Here is a 21,975-nt window from a genome sequence, read left to right on the forward strand (position 1 = left end):
GGGGACACGGGTTCGTGCCCTGGTCCGGGAAGATCCCACAAGCCGCGGAGTGGCTGGGCCCGTGAGCCATGGCTGCTGAGCCTGCGCGTCTGGAGCCTGTGCTCCGCAACGGGAGAGGCCACAGCAGTGAGAGGCCCGCGTACCACAAAAAAAAAAAAAAAAAAAAAAAGGACTATATTATTAAAGGATGGCCATCAAATGTGTAAATTCTTAACCCAAAGCAAAACAAAAATACAAAGTAAAGACAAACAGGCACCAACTTGTTTTATAGAGAAGAAAACACGCTTTGATGGTAAGGAAAAGCCGGGTTGAGTCCTTTTTTTTTTTAAAATACATCTTTATTGGAGTATAATTGCTTTACAATGGTGTGTTAGTTTCTGCTTTATAACAAAGTGAATCAGCTATACATATATCCTCATATCTCCTCCCTCTTGCGTCTCCCTCCCACCCTCCCTACCCCACCCCCTAAGTGGTCACGGGTTGAGTTTTAACCATACTATGTATTAGCTGTGTGTGATCTCAGCGACTGTTCTGAAACCTGGTTTTCTCATAGTGGGGCTTCAGTCCGCTCTCACAAGTGGGTTCTGTTAGTAACTGAATGTAGGCCTGCCTCCTCTTACTTTGTGGATATCAGGAACACGCTTCCAGTCTTTAATGGCTTTCCCTGATATTATTTTGGATGACTCACCCAGTTAGCAGTACAGTTCAGCTGTGTTTCAGTGCACCTTGTATCTCAGCAGTGCCCACCTCCCTCCAAGCTCAAAGTGGCTCATTGGTCCCTATGACATAGCTAAATGGCTACTGCTGTTATATTATCCCCAGAAACAAATATAGCCACCAGCTGTCCAAGGGATTGATTCAGAGAGCCATTAGCTATGGGATAGAGATGCGTGGGAATCAGAAGTGGCTCTGCCAGCGGACACTAATGTTAGCTTTTGATGAATCCAACCAGAAAACGTGCTTCAGTCTTCAGAATAGCAGCCTCAGGTAAAAGAGTCTCCTCAATACCACTGGTTCATTTTCCCCACCATTCTAGACCACATGATAACCCCAGATACCAAGCCACTGGGAAATTTATAAATACTGGCACTTGATGAATCCCGATTAAATTTAAACCAGCATTGCCAAACCTAAAAATACCAAAATTCCTTTTTATAACACTAAATTTTGGGCTTCATCTTTCTTATTTTAAAATAAAGAGAACCAAGATTATTTTCTTAATAAATATCAGGGGGAGAGTCTTTGTAAGATAAGGTCTATTTGAAGGGGCAGATCCTAAGGAGTCTCTACTTGGCCAATCTTTGGCCTCGTAAAGGAGCCGCAGTGCCTCCACTTGGCCACAGGGTGGCAATGGTTGCTTCCCATTTGAAGGTTGGAGGGAAGAGTTGTTAACATTGAACAACCGACCTGGGCCATTTGGAGGAAGGGGTGGGGCTGACTCTTGACCCAGATATCCTGACTAAAATCTCTTTCTAGGTTATCCTCATCCTGGGAGAGCCAATGAGAGCAATGGGCTTGAAGGGTTGTCTTTGAGTGGACCAGGGCCTCCAGTTTGGCCCATGTCCTTTGGGGATCCGTTGAGACCACACTGAACTCAAATACTTAAAATTTCCCTGGATGATTTCCAGTTTTTTGTCTTAGGCAATTGCATGGATAGTGATAAGAAATTGAAAAGGAATAGGGGGAAGTCTGCTTTTTTTTTCTGGTGTGGGGGGAGGATAAGGAGATGAAAATGATGACTTTGTTGTGTTTAAGGTGCCCTGGGACATCCAGGTGCAGGTGTCCAGAAGGCACTCAGGTGTATCTGACACAGGAGAGCTGTCTGGGTAAAGGAAGGGGTTTGGGAGTCATCCCCATATTAGTGGCAGCTGATGCCATAGAAATGGATGAGATTACCTGGGTGGGTATCAAGTAAGAAGAGCAGGGGCTTCCCTGGTGGCGCAGTGGTTGAGAGTCCGCCTGCCGATGCAGGGGACACGGGTTCGTGCCCCGGTCCGGGAAGATCCCACATGCCGCGGAGCGGCTGGGCCCGTGAGCCATGGCCGCTGAGCCTGCGCGTCCAGAGCCTGTGCTCCGCAACGGGAGAGGCCACGACAGTGAGAGGCCTGCGTACCACAAAAAAAAAAAAAAAAAGAAGAGCAGACACCTGAGAAAAGGCCTGGACAACTCAGTCTGCAGGGCCAGGTAGAAGGATCTGCGAAGGAAACCAAGAAAGATTGGGCATTAAGGAAACCAGAAAGGTGTGGTGTAAACAAGGAAAGAGTGTTTCAGGAAGGGGCAGTGGTCACCTTTGTCAAAATCAGCAGAGAGGTTGTGTGAAATAAGGACCATTGGGTGTAGAGTGGACACTGAGTTTAGCAACACTGAAGTTCCCGGGGGTCTTTGGGCAGAACAGGTTCTGCGGAGTAGTGGGGCCAGAAACCACAGTGCAGGAAACAGGAGAGAAGACACGATGTAAACATCTGTTCCAGAGTGTCGGGTAGTGGGGAGAAGACTGAGTAACAGTTGTGGAAGGATGGGGGGCTGGTGATGTAGAGATGAGGAAGGTTTTCGTGTAGGTGGTTGTTTTAGAGATTTGCACTTGTTGAAGTGCTAATTGGCAAGACCCAATAGAGAGTTAAAGATGTGGGATGAAGAGCAGATGACTGAGGGGTGAACATTCCTGGGGAGGTGGGAGGAGATGAAACCGGGAGCTCAGATGGAGGCCTGGATTTAGGTCTTTCCTCAGCTGGGAAAAAAGGGAAGAGGCAGAAGTATGTCGGGATGCTGTGAGGTTCATGCTCGCCCCTCACACTTGCTTCCTTGATTCAGGCAAGGAGGGCAGGTATTCTTTGCCACATTTGACACATGTGGAAGCAGAAGGTCAGAGAAGAGACTTGTCCAGGGATGCAGCTGGTATTTGAATGTGTTTCAGAGCCTGAGCTGGACCCTTGTGTACCCTTCTTCTGTTCTGTCCAACAGAGCATGCTGCTGCTTACGCTAGTTGATTAATGGTGTGGTTGAGGACAGGCTTGATCTTGGACCAAACTGGGGAAATAGGTTTATCTTTAAGGATGATCCCTGTTCCTGGGCTCGTTATTGATCTTTCTGGAATTTGCTGCTCTATACAGACTGCCTGTGAATTGGCATTTATGATGAGGTTGCTGCTTGCCTTCTTCGCCAGACTGTAAGATCTGCAGGAGCAGACACAATGTCTGCCCTGCTTTTTGTATCTGCAGGGCCTAGACAGGGCCAGGCACATAATAGATGCTCACGAAATATCTTTTGAAAGAACCTCTCACTGTATTTGCTCTTTGGAAACAACATTGACCTCTGAGATGCCAGCAGGTGAAACTAGTGTTAGATCAGTCAAGATCATCCAGCCTGTAACTATATTTCGAGCATTTTATTTTATTTTTATTTTTTATTTCTTTAGCTGTACCACGCGGCTTGTGGGATCTTAGTTCCCCAGCCAGAGATTGAACCCCTGCCCTCTGCAGTGGATGCACGGGACCGCCAGGAACTCCCTATTCCGAGCATTTTAACCCTAATAATTCAAAATTCAGTGGCTCTTCTCCCACCTACTCACTTAGGACCTCAGCTCCTGCAAAGTGCCCTAAATCCACGTATGAGTCTGAACACAGTGCATTGGCCCCTACCATGGAGCACTTACCCATGTTTCCCTTCTTTCTCTCCTTGTCCCCTTCAGCTGTGCACCACACCTCATCCTCCAGACTCCAGCCACTGAGCTGTTCAACCTCAGGGAGCCTGTCATAAAGTGTTGGGTGGCGAGGGCAGGGGGAGCCCCGTCAGTGTACCTTGTGCCCCTAAACCCTAGAGAGTTTTAGGAAAACAGAGCTTTCACACTGTTCCCAGCAACACCCAGCCCCCCACCTTGCTCTCCATAGATCACAGGAGAGGTTGCACAGGTAGAGAAACCTAACTAGGCATCAGGCACCATAGGGGTTAACAATCCCTCCCCCACCCCCTAACCAGAAAGGCAGGACTTATCCCTGCCTCAGGGTCTGCTGACCAGACTCCTCCTTGCTTTGGTTTGAGCTTTTCCCCAGGAGGCATCTCAGTTCCTCGTGCAAATAGCTTCTGGCTGGTGTCCTCCTAGACACAGCTGTCCTATCTGAAGCCCAGAGCAGGTTCAAGCTGGGACCTCGTCACCTGAGACTTGCCATCTGGAGACAGGGCATGGCAATAGCAGCGTTCTGAGTCACCACAGGACACGATTTCCACAGATAATGGACAAAGCAGATCACACACATATGGGAAATGGAATAGTGGTAACAAAATCTTATATAATGCTTTATGGTTTGCAAAACTACTTTCCCAAACCCTGTCTCGTTTGATATAACCTTTCTGACAATGAAAAAAAAGTGTCAAGTTGCCCACAATCACACAGCTTGAGCTTTTCGATCTAGTTGGTGAGCCAGCTGTGTTAGGTTGGACTGAATTTCTCCAACCAGCTGTCTTCCATCCCCGTAGACTTGGCTAATCCTGTGATATTTAGCTGAGAAGCTGTAATGATGCTGGGAGTCGTGGTAAACCACAGGCGGATTGGGGCAGATGGTGTTTCAGGGACGTGAAGCTTCAGAAAGCAAATTTTCTGACAAACTGCCCTCTTGGAACAAATTGGTGCAAATACCTTGGGCACCACGGTTTGTAAAGAAAGCTGTGGAAGCCGGCTGGGAGGGTTTAGCAGACCACAGCTTGGCACCACGATTAAAACTAAGTGTGACTTTTACCCGTGGTGTGCCATGGGACTGGAGTGGCAGAAGGGGCACGTGGTGTGGATGGTGGGGGAGGTGATCATCATGTGGCATAGCAGGAAAAGCACCGAAGCTTGAAGCCCAGGGGTTTGAGTCCTGGCTCAGACCCGCCATTGTGGCACTAAGCAAGTCCCTTAAACTCTATGAAGTTTAGTTTCCCAGTCTGAAGATGGAGGTCAGCTACCTAGGCCATCTCACAGGGTTGATATAGCGGTCAAGTTAAATCATACATATAAAAGTGTTTGGGACAATATGAGATGTTACTCATATGGGAAGTATTGTTGTCATGGTCATTACCTGTTTCATTCTACCATATATATTTCTAGGTATAAATGGCTTCAGGGCTGGAAGATGGTCATGGCTATGGTCATATCCTATGTTCCCTGCGTCCTCCTAGGCTTGGCCTGGGGAAACTGCCCACCATAGTTGTATGTTAGACTTTGGAGGAACCAGTACCGTACCCATCCCCCCCAATCCCCCCACACCCAGTCTTATGAAGTGCTCTAGCTAGTATTGACCTTAGGAGTTAGGAACATGTGACTCTAGTGAAGACAGATGCTTCCTGAAAACGAGTAAATAGTTATTTTTACATACCCAACCATGCTCTGTTCTATTTCTTATCCTTATGACTATATGTCCTGTGTTTGGCCATGACATGGGTTATAGAAACATCTTAAAAGTCAAGAAGACTGGGCTTCCCTGGTGGCGCAGTGGTTGAGAGTCCGCCTGCCGATGCAGGGGACATGGGTTCATGCCCCGGTCCAGGAAGATCCCACATGCCGCAGAGTGGCTGAGCCTGCGCGTCCGGAGCCTGTGCTCCACAATGAGAGAGGCCACAACAGTGAGAGGCCCGCGTACCGCAAAAAAAAAAAAAAAGTCAAGAAGACTGACTGTTTAGTCAGCTGCCGAGCCAAGAGCGAAGCATGTTCATGTGCATGTAGGAGACGCTGGTGTGAGAATGGTGTGCAGATGGGTTGGAAAGCGTGTTCTCAGTCGCTTGAGAGCAGACTGTCCACGTGCTGGCGTGACTGGCAGGCCATGATCAGTATGCTTCCCCTGAACCATGCATCCTATCAAAATATCATCTAACACATTTCCATTTTTACTGACTCCATAAGTAATTACTGAGTGCCTACCACATGCCAGGCGCTGTAACCTTGATACATTTTCAAACCAACCAACACACATCTAATTTTTTTACATAGGATCTTTGTGAAATAAGAGTCGGTCATTATCTTCTCTGAACCTGTTAGTAAAAGTTAAACTCCGACCCGAGGAATTGGGTAGTTTTCCTGAGGATCGGGGACGGAGCAGGACTGGACTACCTTTCCCCTCACCCCATCCCCGGATGCGTTTTCCATCGGTGCTCCAGAGGGGTAAGAATGAGAAAACACATGCAAGATCAGGAATGATAAACTGTATTTTCATACACACCCTCGCTCCAGTGGAGTGGGTCAGTTAAATGGGTGTGATACAGACCGGTATCCGCGGAGCTGCAGGGGAGCAGCCGGGCCTCTGTTCTCTTACTGTGATTATAGCAGCTCTTGTCTGAGGAGCTTGAAGTCTAGGTGAGGAAAAGGGACATAAAAATAGAAATGCACACTTTCCACACGCTGGGATAGGAGCTGAGAGTCCAGAATGTGGCTCTCACAGTCACCACGACAGGAGCTCTGAGGGGAGGTAAGGCGTTGCCCTACACACACACACACACCCAAAAAAAACACAAAAAACGCTGCAGGTCAGTTGAACTTGAGCCGGGCTTCCTTGAGGAAGGATCTTGTGGATCATGGGGACTCAGGTTTAGGCAGGAGGAGGCGGGAAGAAATAGACGTTTTATCCAGAATGTGTTGAGTGCAGGGTAATTAGGGGTGGAGGGGAGGTGGCAGGAAAGCTGGTCACTTTGAGGGTTGTCACCGAGTTTTTCTACTTAAGAGCATCCGGGGACAGGGGTACATGGTGCATGTGACTCTGCCTGTCCCCCTTGTCTGCAGAGTGTCCTGCACCCTCCTCTGTCTCCTTGCAGATAAAAAGGCTGCCCCGACGGCGTCCCTGGTGGCGCAGTGGTTGAGAGTCCGCCTGCCGATGCAGGGGACGCAGGTTCGTGCCCCGGTCCAGGAAGATCCCACATGCCGCGGAGCGGCTGGGCCCGTGAGCCATGGCTGCTGAGCCTGCGCGTCCGGAGCCTGTGCTCCGCGACGGGAGATGCCACAACAGTGAGAGGCCCGCGTACCGCGAAAAAAAAAAACAAACGGCTGCCCCGAGCCTGGCTGGCAGCGGCAGCGGTGGTGGTTTTAGGTGGGAGGTGGGTGGGGTATTTCTTTGTGTCTTAGTCAGATACGTGCGCATTAGGCATCAACACCATTGGGATCTTGGGGGGGCGGAGGTAGGTGTTGCTTCAGTTACTCAGTGCGTGTGGACGTCAGAGAGAGAATCGAGGGAGCGTGCCCCCCGCCATGCTCAGCACGGGCTGGATGGTCTGTGGACCAGCTCCTTCCTCTAGCTGCTCCACCTGTTCTGTGTTGGACACACTGGATCATAAGCTCTCAGGGGGCCAGAGACTGACCCCTCCCAGCACTTCAGAGGACGCTGGTGCCCAGTGGGTGTGGCATGGTGTTTGGCCTGAGCAAGGCAGAGTGATACTCCCCTCAGGGCTGGAAACAACCAAAGTGACGGGCCCTTCCAGCAGGGATCCGTGACAGGCTCGGGGCACTACTGGCCATCTCCCCTGGTGGCCTGTCCGAGTTTATCTTTGCATGAGACAGATTGTGGCTGAGGAGATGGTCAGTCCAGTAGAGTGGCCTGCCCTGTAGAGGCCCAGGGGACCTTTCTGGTCCAAGAGCTCAGCAGGCCTGTGTCAACAAGCCCAGCACGGTTTGGACGAGATGTGGGTGACTCACGTTTTCCACCTGAGCAGCAAGAGTGGATGGGCCTGCTGGGAGGAGTCCCTTTGCTGTAAACTACTGGAGACACCCGTCTCCTGAACTGAACCAGTGGGTAGCTTCTCCTGTCTCTTGCTTGCCTGCCTTCTTCTTTTTTTAATCCTTCAGCAGATGATGGGAAGGACCACTTGTAGAGTTTGTCCAGACTCTGAATAGTCCTTGGTCACTGGAGTGTGCAAAAATATGGCAACAGTGCAGGTGCTATTGCCTGAAAATATTTCCGAAGGGATGGGTAAAAGAGCAGTTCTTCTGACGGTAAATGATGCATTATACTAATATCAGAAGGATTCTTTTTTCGCATGGGGTCAGTGAAGAGGATTTTTGGCAGTTGGTTCTCATTGAACTGGGTCTGTATACAGCACGCTGGAGCCAGGTCAGCGCCTCTGGCTTTTTTTTACAGGCAGAGTTGTGGAGCCTAGGGGTCTGGGCTGTGCAAGACATGCCTGCAGGCAGGGAGTGGTCAGCTCCTCCCAGCTCTCCAGATCCAGGCCTTGAGCAGAGTAAGTGATCGGTACCTAGTACCCACGCAACTCTCTCTGCGGCCCGCCTACCCACCCAGGCCTCCCCACCCTGCTTCAGTGCCTTCATCTGTGGTCCAAGACGAGTCAGATCTCATCCCTCACCCCCAGTTACAGCACCGAGGAGAGCACGTGATGACCGTCAGCCTCCCTCCGATTTAAGCAGAGATGCACACACAACACCTGTGTGTCCTTTGGTGCCCTGTGTCCCCCTCCAGACCCCAGGGTGGACCCAGTGGGCAGTGTCAGGACAGAAGATCAGCTTTTCACCTACATTAGCCCCAGTACTTAGAACATTTGCCTCCATGAGTTTTTAGTAGATTCAAGAATTCACTTTTTTTCATCCTATCAACATGATATTAAAGCTCTAGAATCTGGGGAGAGCACATCAAAGCTGACTTGACTCCAAATGTACGTTTGAAAAGGGTAATTGAGGTTAGTTAAAAGGTTAAGAAGCTCTCTTTTTATAATACCTAACAAAAGGAAACACAAAATTGAATATGTAATAGTATTTTTCCTTTAAATGTGGTTCTAGGGGAAGAGAACTAATGTTTATTTTGCATCTACTATGTGCCAGACACCATATATATATATATATAGTTACTTTTGCCCTCAGGAATCCTATGCAGATGCTTCTCTCTCACAAGGGCAAGTTGATGTGCAGAGTTGGTGAGTAATTGGCCAGGACTGACCAGCTAAGGGGGATACAGATACAGGTCTGGATTCAAATCGTGTGAGTTTGACTTGAGAGCAGGGTTTTCACTCTCAGCACCCGTGACATTGGGCCAGAGACTTCTCTGCTGTGAGGGCTCCATCTCTGGCACCCGCCCTCTGCATGCCAGCAGAACTCCCTGACTTGTGACAACCAGAACTAATGTCATCTGTGGATCAACATCGCCCCCTGTGGAGAACCACTTCTCTGCAGGCTTTATTTTTCCTGGTGCAGCACATTTCAGAAGGAAATTTGGGGTACTTTTAAAGACTCTCTAGGTGGTATGGACTACTTATATTTATAGTAATTTTTCTTATTATAAAAGTAATAAAGGCTACTGTGGATGATTTGGAAAATAAATTATTTACAGTCTTACCACGGAGAGATACCTACTTTCAACATTTATTGTGCTTCTTTCCAGTCTCTTTTTCTATGCATATATATGTAATTTAAAAAAATCATACTGTAGATATTTTTTTTATTGAAGTATAGTTGATTTACAATGTCGTGTTAATTTCAGGTGTACAGCACAGCAACTCAGTTATACATACATATATATATTTTTTTCAGATTCTTTTCCCTTATAAGTTATTACAAAATACTGAGTATAGTTCCCTGTGCTATACAGCAGGCACTTGTTGGTTATCTATTTAATACGTAATAGTGTGTATGCATTAATTCTAACCTCCTAATTTATCCCTCCCCCCATACTGTAAATATTTTAATCTGGATTTTTATACTTAATATGATATCAAGAGCCTTTTTGTTTATCATTTTTAAAAATCACTGTAATTATTCTTAGTAACTGACTTATATTCTATTATATGTTTATCCCACGTTCAGTTAAGTATTCCCCAAATACAGGACATTTAGAGTTGTTCCAGTTTGTCCCCATCAAAAACATTGCTTCAGTGATCATATTTGCATATGAATCTTTGTGTAGACTCCTGATAAATTCTCTAGGGTATATATTTCTATGAAAAGAAAAATTGGGTCAAGCTCCATGCATATTTTTAGGCTCCATTTCCTACCTACTGTCAGATTGATTTCTGTAAATGTTGGAGTAATAGGGCTGCTCTCTCTTCCTCTGTTTGTGGGAATCTTGTCTCCCTTGTTAACTATTAGTATTACCTTTTTAAATCTTTTGACAGGCAAAAATGACACTCATTGTTTCAGCTTGTATTTATTTGATTACCAGCAAAACTGACCATCTTTCCATCTATCATGTAGCTATTTGCTTTTCATATTCTCCAAAATATTTGTTAATAAGGTGCGTTGTTCTTTAGTAGATCGGATTGTGACTAACCACTTTCAGATTTTGCCTTCTTCACAGTGCAGGCTTATAACTGAAGTTCCTTAAGCTTTTTAGCAGCAGTTGAAGGGGAGTCTGGGAAGGGGTTGGGAGAGGAGATGTAAGGGAATGCTTGTGTATAAATTGGAGATTACCTAAATGAGAATTAACAGAACCCTGAAGTTGGCAGAAGAAAACAGGAGAGAATGGCTTATGCCTGAGGTCCTCAGACGGTGAGAGAGGAGGTAGCGCAGAAATACCTAGTCAGAGATTTCCCTGGTTGGCCACCAGGTGGTGCCATTGGCCTGGGACAATTTGGGATCTGGTCTGGGAGGGTGGGAGGAGGGTCATAACAAGTGGTCCCAGGTGAGTGAGGTGATAAGGAGGCTGAATGCCAAACACGGAGGACATTCACTTGTTGGGTGTTTGTGATTAACCTGCCAGTGATCACAAATTGGCATGGTACGTGTGTGGGTGTGTGTTTATGTGTGTGTGCAGAGGAGGAAGGGAAGGTTAGGGCTGGTTATTTACTTATATATTTATTGAGATATAATTCACATACCATACAATTCACCCATTTATGGCATACATTTTAATGGTTTTCAGCATATTCACATCACCACAGTCAACTTTAGACCTTTTTTATCATCCCCAGAAGAAACCCCATTCCCCTTAGCCATCACCACTCCTTCCATCTCTGCCCCCTCGTCCCCTCCCTTTACTTCCTATGCCCCTTTCCCAACCCCTGGCAACCACTCATCTACTCTATGGATTTGTCTACTCTGGACACTTCATATAACGGGATCGTACAATGCGCGGTCTTTTGTGATAGGGGTGGTGTTCTCTGGCTGTTATTACTTGTCCCAGCCAACACTGCCCCAGCTGACTTTGTAACAAGAGGCATCAGAGTAGCGGGATAGACTGTTTCAAGTGCTGTGGCATTTCCAGGCCTGTTAAGATAGAGAAAACTACCGAGAACAGCGATATTCTCACCCACTGGGTAATCAGAATCAGCTGGGAAGCTTTTAGAATTAAAGATCCCTGGCCCCCAATATCTCCAGGAATGTAAATTTGGTAGTTCTGGGGAGTTGCGGCTGCTGAGGATTTTTTTTTTTTTTGGTGCCCCAGGTGATTCCAGTGATTGTCTAGCTGTCAGCAATGGACAGTCAAGTAATGGAGAAAAGGAAACCTGGTTTAGAATGGAGGCATGAGAAAAAAATGACGTTTCCCTGCAGACCAGCTGTACCAGCTGCGGCTTCAAATCCACTGCCTCTCGTGGGAAGGGAGCTGCACGCTTGTGATCACCACGTCCACACGCTACAAGGCTGGTTCATGTCAGAGCGTCATCTTTGACTCGGCATGACAACAGCGCATTTTTTGAAGGCCATCAAAGCCAGTGACATCAGCCTTATTTACTGTTCGGCTGGCAAGTGTCTGCAGTGGCGTACTGCAGAAAGAACACTGAATTAGAAACCAGAAGCTCACCAGAATACCCCACTGAATACTCCCTGGGGCTCTTGTGAGCATCTGGTGAGAGTAGGTGAGAGGCGTGGCCTATGGCATAAATTAGGGTATTGGAAGCACAGGACGAGATGGGGCTTCAGAGAACATCTTGTCCACCTGCCTCATTTCACAGTAGAGAAAATTGTGGTCTGGAGAGGCGAAGTTCCTCACTGAAGGTCACATACCAGCTGTTAGCAGTACAGCCAGGACTGGGGCTGGGGGCTCAGGTCCTTTGCTGCCTTCTTTTCCCACTGTATCGTCTCCGCATCTCTCTCTTTTGGGACTTGAGGAATCCTATGCAGTTGCTTGTCATTTTCAGAAGCGAGGAAACCCAGGCCTAATTTGTCCATGGTTCCAGAGCTAATTGATTTATATTTGCTTTGGATAAGTAGGAGTTAAAATAATGGCAGATAAAAACTCCACGATGGCATTCATGGATGGCTTTTAAGAACAGCCCAGAGCAGATCCAAGCTTTGTGAGGCTTGAAGCTTATGTAATTTGGAAACCCTCTTTAAGGCAAATAACACCAAATTACAAAATTAGGTCCAGGGCCTTGGAAGCAGTCTATGAAAATGAGAGGTTTTGATCTTCAGCTTCATTCACTTCACTGTAAATCCACCTCTAGGAGCAGTTATAGCAGCTAGTCATGTGTGTTCTGCTAGAATTTTTTGTTTGTATAAATAACACATAACCTGCTGAGAACCGTTTAGTTACCTCCAGTCTCACAGAATGGAGGCCATTCCATCAATGAATATGTCTTGAATAGCTGCTGTATGTAAAGAATACTGAGGGGGGAGTTCCCTGGTGGCTTAGTGGTTAGGATTCTGGGCTTTCACTGCCATGGCCTGGGTTCAACCCCTGGTCAGGGAACTGAGATCCCACAAGCTGTGCGGCCAAAAAATATATATATATACTGAAGGGGACAGAGAGAGGTAAAGAGGCTACAGTCTCACTTAGGAGATGAGGCTCCAAAGCATAATAATAAATCCATAATAATTTCTTCACAACTGTGGGCTGGGCCAGGGATGCCTAAGGAAACCCAACCTCTATCTGTGCCTCCAATTTTGGTCTCAGAGACCCTTCTTCCTCTCATAATCATTCTTCTCCCTCTATCAGGTGGGGAATAGACATCAACATAAGTAAAACCCTTGGGATTTCTGGATGAAAAACTTTTTTTTTTTTTTTTTTTTTTTTTTTGCTGTACGCGGGCCTCTCACTGTTGTGGCCTCTCCCGTTGCGGAGCACAGGCTCCGGACGCACAGGCTCAGCGGCCACGGCTCACGGGCCCAGCCGCTCCGCGGCATATGGGATCCTCCCAGACCGGGGCACGAACCCGCACCCCCTGCATCGGCAGGCGGACTCTCAACCACTGCGCCACCAGGGAGGCCCTGGATGAAAAACTTTTCATGGTTTAAATGACATTTCTGTGGTTGCACACCCCTCCCCAACTCACCCCAAAGTCCCTTAAATTTCAAATCACTGCCTTTAAATGAATAAAAGTACATTTATTCATCAGGGCCCCTTTTCCCTAAAACTGTGCCTGATGCCACTGAATTAGTTAGAATAACATGAGTATCCTGAATAATCTCTATGCAGATTCTCAGGATATTTATTTCCATTTTGGTAAGGCATCTGTCTGTGCCCAATTCTGTTTTATTTAGTTGATCATATCAGCATTAACTCCTATATTTAAAAAAAAAGAGTGGTTTTTGCCACTTTCTGAAAGATATAACATGGCTACAGAGATAAATCTAGGGTCAAGAGGGGACCTAGTTTAGTGGAGGGTGTTTTCGTGATGTTTGTTTTATTTCATTTTTTATTGTTACACTTAGTTTTATTGAATTCCTTGGAGAAGTGAGGAGTCAGAGCTGTGAGTCCCTTTAGGTAAAATCAAGTACTGTTCGTGTCTTATCGAAATTTCCCTTTCCATTGGTGGGAGGAATGGCTGAGCCCTTGGTATCATCTAAAGCTCACTTTGTTTTTTCGTGGCAGTTTTATTATTATTCAGAAATGAGCCTTCTGGAACGTTAAAGCACGAAAGGGCATTAAAACCTTGGGAGGGTTTACAACATCTCCTTGAAGTGCAGGGTGGAGTGTTCTGAGCCCCTGGTTTGAGGAATGGCTGGATCCTTCTAGTGTCATAACCAATCCCATCACTCTTGTGACCTTCCCTGTTTTGAATCATGGATTTCAAACATCCTCAAAAGCTCTTCTCCGGTAATTCCAAAACTCTTAACAAATCAATCCTAAGAAAAAATAAACAAATATGCAGTGGAGCAGAAGGATATTTAGGATATGGTTCTAATTAAAATTTTTAAGTTTTCCTTCTCAAAATCTTGTATAAGACCTTAAATATGAAAAAAACAAGCCTCGGAGTAGGAAAGCAGTCAAGGCCATTACCATTAGAGATTTTGAATTATATAGTAAATGAATAGTTTATTTGTTTTTCTACTTATTAACACCAAGAGAATCAAGTCATGGCTGTAGCTTTAAAATACCGAACGGCTGTCTATTGAATTGGGCATACATAGGGACGTATCATATAAGATGTAAATCCATCCTCCATCAGCCTATGAAACAGTGAGCCTGCTTGTTGTTAGATGGCTTCTAGTACAGGGACTACAAAAGAGGCACATTCCGTGGGCACTCTCAAACTGCCCGAGGTAGGTTGGAACCATCTAGATGCTTGCCTGTCGCACAGTTACCTTGTGACGATCCAGTTTGCCAATTACCCAGGCCCATTTACCTCTGTTCCAACTCTGCTGGCCCTTCGGCTATTTCTCTGTTTGTTGACACCTGAATCCAAGGGGAAAGAAACGAACATTTATTAAGTGCTATGTTTGTACAAGTTAATCTTCTTAATGAAGTATTATTATCACCCCTGTTTTACAGAAAAGGAAAATGAATATTTAAAGGGGTAAGATAACTTGTCCAGGATCACATTAAGTTTTTAAGTATGGAGCACATGTATTGTAAAATTACAACAACTTAATATTTGCCAAGATCCATGCAAAAAAACTCACAAGGTCTATTTTATTTTATTTTAGTTTTTTAGTTTTTATATTTTTATTTTATTATTTGTTTTATTTTTAATTTTTTATTTTTAACTTAAATTTGTTAAATTATTTTAAAATTTATTTTATTGATTTATTTATATTATTTATTTTATTTTTATTTTATCCTCATACCAACCCCTTCAAATTGGCATTATTTGTATTCTCATTTTACAGATGAGGTTATACAGTAGTGTGATGGAGCCAAGATTCAAACTCAAGCATTCAGACTGCAGAGCCTCCACTTTTGCACACCATGCCTCACCTCCTCTGTGAGCTTGAGCTGTCCACACAGACCCCAGCCATGGGTGACTACTACACACTTGACATATGGCTGGTCGGAATTGCAATGTACTCTAAATATAAACTACACACCAGATTTGGAAGGCAGTACCAAAAAAAAAAAAAGAAAGAATGCAAAATATCTCATCAGTCATTTTTTATATTGATTACATGTTCATATAGCAATTTGCATAGTTTGGGATAAATTTTTCTAGTTATTAAATTTAACTTCATCTGTTCCTCTTTATTTTTTATTTTATTTTATTTTATTTTTTTTTAATTTTTTTTTCTGGTACGCAGGCCTCTCACTGTTGTGGCCCCTCCCATTGCGGAGCACAGGCTCCGGACGCACAGGCTCAGCGGCCATGGCTCACGGGCCCAGCCACTCTGCGGCATGTGGGATCTCCCCAGACCGGGGCACAAACCCGTGTCCCCTGCATCGGCAGGCGGACTCTCAACCACTGCGCCACCAGGGAAGCCCCCTCTTTATTTTTTTGAAATGAGACTACTAGACAATTTAAAATTACCTATGTAGCTTTCATTATATTTCTGTAGGACAGAGCTGCTATCTACTATTGCAAGTAAAGAGAGACTATGAAATTTAATTGTTTCTCATCAGTAGTTCTAGTTAAAATTTTGGTTGGTAAGGTGGGTGGGGAGGCTGAAGCCATTTAAAAATTTTTAAAATTATTTTTTAAGGCTATTTTAAAATGTAAGTCTGGATTTATGAATGAATTTGAATTATGCTTTCTTCACTCCCATTACTATTTGTGGGTAAGAAAGATTGCCATTTTTAAGGTTCAGAAGAAACGCGTGAGTTATGACTTCAATGTTGCATGGCATATGCCCTTCTTCTGTCCTCCCTGGTGGGAGCTGCTTCCACTTTCCACACAGCTTTGTGACAACCAACTTTGTGTCTCCTCCAGCATGCCATGGGCCCCTAGCTCCAGGTATGGTGCCCGGCACTTAGTTTATACTCAGTAAGTAGCTAAGCATTTTTTTGTTGGTTTTGACGTTGTCTTATTCCTTTTTAAAATTGATGGACACTTCATTTATTTCCATTTTTGGGCTATTATGGATAATGTTGCTATGAACATTGAGTACGAATTTTGTGTGGGTGTATGTTTTAATATCTCTTGGGTATATACCTAGACCTGGAATTGCTGGGTCATATGATAGCTCTGTTGAACCGTTTGTAGAGCTGCCAGATTGTTTCCCAAAGCAGCTGTATCCTAGTACGTTCCCATCCACAGTGTGAGGATGTTGTTTTATTCTTAATAATGTTGCCAGGCAGAGATTACATGGCTACAAAAGGAAGAAGTTGGGAATATGTGTGTGACATGGGAAAACTACAGGCCAGAAAAACTATACCAAATGTTTGCGGAGGATTTCGTCCCAGTGTCCCCCCTGCCCACCAACCCTCCAACACACACACCACCTGCCCTCTCCTCCTGAGGCTGCAATTCAAAAACAAAAAAGAAAGAAAGAAAAAAGGTAATAACTGCTAGAAACTCAGAAAAGAGTGTCCTATAAGGAGATCACTGTTTGTCCAAAACAAATGTTTATGCTAGCTCTTTATAAGATGCTTAGTTACTTACAGCAGCTCTGGATGGAGAAAGGGAAATAGGGGATCGATAATGCAGATACCAGTTGGTAAGACCAGGTGGGATCGTTCTTTGTCATGGCCCAGAGGCCTTCCCTGACCGGAATTGAGTCCCTTTGTCTTAATCTACAGACAAGGGGACTGCCATAGGAAATGATTGCATTCCTGGGCATGTACCTTCTGGGCTAGGTTGCTGTTCCTCTGGCCAGTACAGAACCTCAGAAAGGAGACTCTTGACACCAAGCATAGGACTGCCAAGCCCTGTCACCTCCCATCTCCATCCCATCCAGAATGGACCCGCCATGGCCTCTGCTACCCCTTATTCACGCCTCCTTCTCAGCCCTGTGTTCCTAGTGACCTGCTGCCCCTGTAACACTCAAGCTGGTGGGAAAGAAATTATCAAAGAGCTTTAAGTCTGGAGCAGAGGACCACCTCCATGATCCCAAATGGTTTGTTGCTGACGTCACCTGTCGGCTCACCCAGTCATTGCTTCCCTATTTTCTATACTTCTGCAGACCTCCTTTTTTCTCCTTTGTGTTGGAAGCTATTTCCTTGGATGCTTGATCACTAATCATGAACCTTGCAGCCATTTCCTTGGCTCCGGTTTGGCCTCTGATGTCCTCCTTACGTTGATTTCTGCCTGCCTATCAGGATCGTCACCGCCACTGTCCTTTCTCCTGACCTGAGAACCTGACATAGCCTGCTTGTCTCTGTAGCTGGTACACCAGGGGGCCTGGAACTCCTGTTAGTGAAGTCATGACTTTAAGTTAAAATAATTATCCCAAGAATTCTCTAAGGTGCAAATATATTATACAGGACCAGAGTACCACATGTTAATTCATACTTCTTAGTAGAGGAGTGACACCCAGGATTTGTGTCAGGAATGACAGCCAGGCTCTGGACAGAGGCTGTCATCAGTAAGTGAAGTTTCAGAAAGGAAGATGCAGTTGGGGGCTTTGAATCGTTGGAGACAGCAGGATTCCTGGACGGAACCAGGTGCTAGAGGGTCCAAGTTCATAGTTTGACTTTTTTACCAATATTCTCACCTAATACCATCCCCCCACAATTTTGTCTGTATGTTCCATTTTTTCAACATTAGTTGATACCTCAACTTAAGCTCCACTGCCTCCCAGTTAAGTCATATCATTTCAGCAAGAATCATAGACTACAGGTTTTAAAGGACCCTAAATGGGTTTTAACCTCAGTACAAAAACGTACCTGGCCTCCATACAAATTGCCAAATAGAGACTTCATTTCAGGCAGACTTCATTTTATTTCATGAAGGGACTGAAGATGCTACTGTAAATTACCTGTTAAAATGATTTTTTCAAAATTCACAGCTACCCTAAAAATGCCTCATTTTCAAATTAATGTATTTTGCTTTAATTTGGAGTTTTGGGTGTATGTGTTGGGCAGGGGCGGGGCTTGTGGCTGCAGGAAAATGAGTTAAATTCACAGAATAGAATCTGAACTTTTGCAAATGAGTAAACAGCCAAAACAAACACCACTTTGGAAAAAAATACACATTTTCTCCTTTTGAAAAGCAAGCAATGCCTAAGCAAAATACCTTAAAAGTGAACTAAAAAGCTTTTCTAAAATAAACAACTCTGCTTGTGATCCTAAATTGGGACCATATGGAGATGTGAAAGCTACAAACGCAGTACACTTCAACTCCGACTTTCTGCCTTCACTGTTTCCGTGCCTCCAAGTAGAAGCTGATAATGTTGCCTTTGGTCCCAAAGGAGCCTGAGTCTTTTAGATCCTAGGATGAGGGAGGAGGCAAAAGAAGAAAGAAAAGTCATGAAAACAAATGCCTTTCAAGACAAAATATCTGCACAGCGAGTTTCATTTTTGCTTACTTGCCAACAGGCGCAACTCAATTCAGATCTGTCCGGCATGTATAGGATGATGCCGCTGAAATAGGGTGCATTTGCCAGTGATGCAGGCTACGTGGGTAAGTCCCTGTTGAGGGACCAGGCTCGCACTCAGAGCATTAGGATAGCTTTAGCAAGCTGCCTGGACCAGCCCCCTGCCCTGGGGCAAATCGATGAATAAGCCAGTTCAGCATAGATAGAATCATTCCTTTGTTTTTCTCAATTACCAAATGTTGTGTGCTTTGGGGTCACTTGTCATGAGTTTAGAGAATGTGAATGTTGCAACATAAGTCCTCACCGTTCTAAACAGCCTAAACTACATTCTGTTACTAGGGAGGAGATTTGAGGACATAACATCCATCTCTAATTGTACGTGATCAGGTGCTCATTTTCTCATTCTAGGATACATATTTCTTTTCCCCCACTGTGCTCATGGTCTGTTCCATGAAATTGGCACTTATATGTGTTTATGTGGATGTATTTTGTCCCCTGTAAGTGGATGACAAAGCCTTGAGAAAGAGATTATGCTGCCTGGTTGAGGCAGGGGGGTGCTTGCCCTGAAAAACATGAGTAGAATGAGTTCAAGCATTAATTTTTTAGCTTTAAGTGGATGAGGAGGCACTGCTGTAAATAAAAAGTTCAACTATTTTTGAGCCCCTGTTTCTCACTGCCCCAAATACAGAACTGTGGGCATCAGAATGAAAAATATGTAGGATCGTGAATTTGGGCTCTGTTAATTGTGCTGTTAGGAAACATTGATTGGATAATGAAAGCAGTTAACATTTATTGAGTTCTTACTACATTCCAGGTGCTTAGCTATGCATGTAGCAAATTATGCACAAGTGAAAAAGGGTTTGGGATGTCATCAGATGTGCAACAGCATGTGGATTTGAACCCAGGGCCCGAACAAAGGGAGGCTATAAAGGTTCTTTATATAAAAGGTGCTCTCTTGTCTGTGGGGCTTCAGTAAATGAAAATTAGTTGCTTTTCATAACTATGGTTTTTTTTTTGCGGTACGCGGGCCTCTCACTCTTGTGGTCTCTCCCATTGCGGAGCACAGGCTCCGGACACGCAGGCTCAGCGGCCATGGCTCACGGGCCTAGCCACTCCACGGCATGTGGGATCTTCCCGGACCGGGGCACGAACCCGTGTCCCCTGCATCGGCAGGCGAACCCTCAACCACTGCACCACCAGGGAAGCCCTCATAACTATGTTTGAATTTTAGGACTCTCATTTCTCACCAGGAATCAAAGCAAAAAAGGCCTTAATGCACAGAGTTAGTTTTGAGAATGGACATGTACAGAAAGCTCCTTTAAAAAAAAATTTTATTGAAGTATAGTTGATTTACTATGTTGTGTTAATTTCTGCTGTACAGCAAAGTGATTCAGTTATACATATACATATATATTCTTTTTCCTATTCTTTTCCATTATGGTTTATCACAGGATATTGAATATGGTTCCCTGTGCTATACAGTAGGACCTTGTTGTTTATCCATCCTATGTAGAATAGTTTGCATCTGCTAACCCCAAACTCCCAATCCTTCCTTCCCCCACCCCACCTCCTCCTTGGCAACCACAAGTCTGTTCTCTATGTCTGTGAATCTGCAGAAACTACTCTTAATTGTTTTCATTTCTTCCTTTTAGCCCACTTAAATTATTGGGCTTGAAGGAAGAAGAAACAGATGTCAGACATCAAAAATTTAAAGATCTCACCCCTTAAGTTGGCTATTTCTTTCAGGTGTTTTTCCTCCATTAATAAGGGCTAAGTTGTTTGTCTCTTTCCAGCCCTTTCTCCTTGCTTCTGTCTTTGCTCCAGTGCAGACAGTCGTGTGCTTGCCTGAAACTTGCCTGAATGCTGCACTAAGGAGAAACCCATGGCTGTACAGGAGGTGACAGGTTACAGGCATATCTCATTTTATTGCACTGCACAGATGTTGCGTTTTTGACAGATTGAAGGTCTGTGGCAACCCTGTGACGAGCAAGTCTATCGGTGCCATTTTCCCAACAGCATGTGCTCACTTTGTGTCTGTGTCACATTTTGGTAATTCTCGCAATAAGTCAAACTTTTTCATTATTATTGTATTTGTTATGGTGGTCTGTGATCAGAGATCTTTGATGTTACTACTACGACTTGCTGAAGCCTTGGAGGATGGTTAGCACTTTTTAGCAAGACGGTATTTTTTACTGAAGGTATGTGCATTTTCTTTTAGGCATGATGCTACTGCACACCTAACAGACTACAGTATAGTGGGAACATAATTTTTATATGCGCTGGGAAACCCACACATTTGTGTGACTGGCTTTATTGTGATATTTGCTTGATTGTGGTGGTCTGGAACTGAACCTGCCACATCCCCAAGGCCCGCTTGTTGTCCTCCAAGCTGAGAAGTGACAGCACTTTTTGTAAAAGTGTATGTGTTTATAGGTTGTGGGAAAAAACCCGCAAGCTTTTGGGGCCAGCCAGCCCTTCCTCCTTAAGGCCCCCTCTGTCCCCTCATGTCCAGCCGGGGCTACCTGATCACAGCACCCACACCTGCCCTGTGGCCTCGGAAACCAATATCAGGGGCCCCGCCTGCCTCACTTTTCTTTTCTCCTCAGCCCCGGCCAGGGGCCTTTGCTGTCTTTCGCTTTCTTTCCTCTTTCTCAGCTGCCCCCTCCTTTGCCCCTTCAAAGGGACAAACCAAAAGAGGGCAGCATTAGTTGGAATCACCTCTCCGACTGCTTCAGTCTCCCAGACCGTGAACAAAAGGAAAGCTGGACATCGCTTTATAAATGATGTATGGAGACACGCGGTTGGAATGAAGGCCCAGACCGCAGTGTATTTTTAGCATCTGCTGTTTGTGGTAACATAAGTGAAAACTGCTGGATCCGTTCCCTTCAGCTGAATGGCTGGTATTCAGGCGAGTGTGCCCGCTGCCTGCCAAACTCTCCTCACGGAACTCCGTCTTTAGGAGGTAGGTGACCGGCTCCCTGGCACCAGGCTGCCCCATCGCACGGTCCCCCCGGCGGCCCCAGCGCGGGGCTGCGGGTGAGACTCCTGGCTGCGAGCTTGGCAGGGTGTTGCCGGATTGTGAAGACGAGTGTGCAGGGCAGGGGCTGTGCCTGGCCGCTCTCAGCCTTCTGGCGTGAGGCTGGCGCTCAGACACGCGGGACCCACGGTGTTGAGGCCCGTGGCTGGAGCCCTGTCTTAGAGTCACCCCGCTGGTGCCTGGCTCGAGGGGGGCCGTCGACCCCGCCGGGGTCGCTGACACTCTGGAGCCTCAGGGAGAGCTAGAAAATACGAGAGAGGCCCCTTTTATGCTGATAGGCCATGCTACCAACTATTGCTCGGGAGCACGAGCTGATCTTTAGGTGATGGACGGCAGGAGGCCCCGGGGGGCTCTCCCGGTGCCTGGAAACAGCGCTGGGATCCCAGGCTCCCAATAGCACTGACTTGCTGAG

At 45.6% G+C, this 21,975-nt stretch overlaps 1 protein-coding gene across 3 annotated transcripts in view; it reads left to right on the forward strand.

Moving 5' to 3' along the window:
- Positions 1-21,975, forward strand: part of SCG5 (secretogranin V) — a 56,284-nt gene that overhangs the window by 8,232 nt on the left and 26,077 nt on the right. Inside the window, exon 1 of one of the 3 annotated variants that reach the window (XM_082620139.1) lies at positions 21,032-21,488. The exons of the other annotated variants lie outside the window; for them this stretch is intronic. Within the exon in view, the coding sequence (XP_082476265.1) occupies positions 21,314-21,488 (175 nt within the window). The 5' untranslated portion in view covers positions 21,032-21,313. Of the gene's footprint in view, positions 1-21,031; positions 21,489-21,975 lie in introns of those variants that run through there. 3 annotated transcript variants of the gene reach the window in all.

Source organism: Mesoplodon mirus (assembly GCF_964341445.2).
Source record: "Mesoplodon mirus genome assembly, chromosome: 4".
NCBI lineage: Eukaryota > Metazoa > Chordata > Mammalia > Artiodactyla > Ziphiidae > Mesoplodon > Mesoplodon mirus.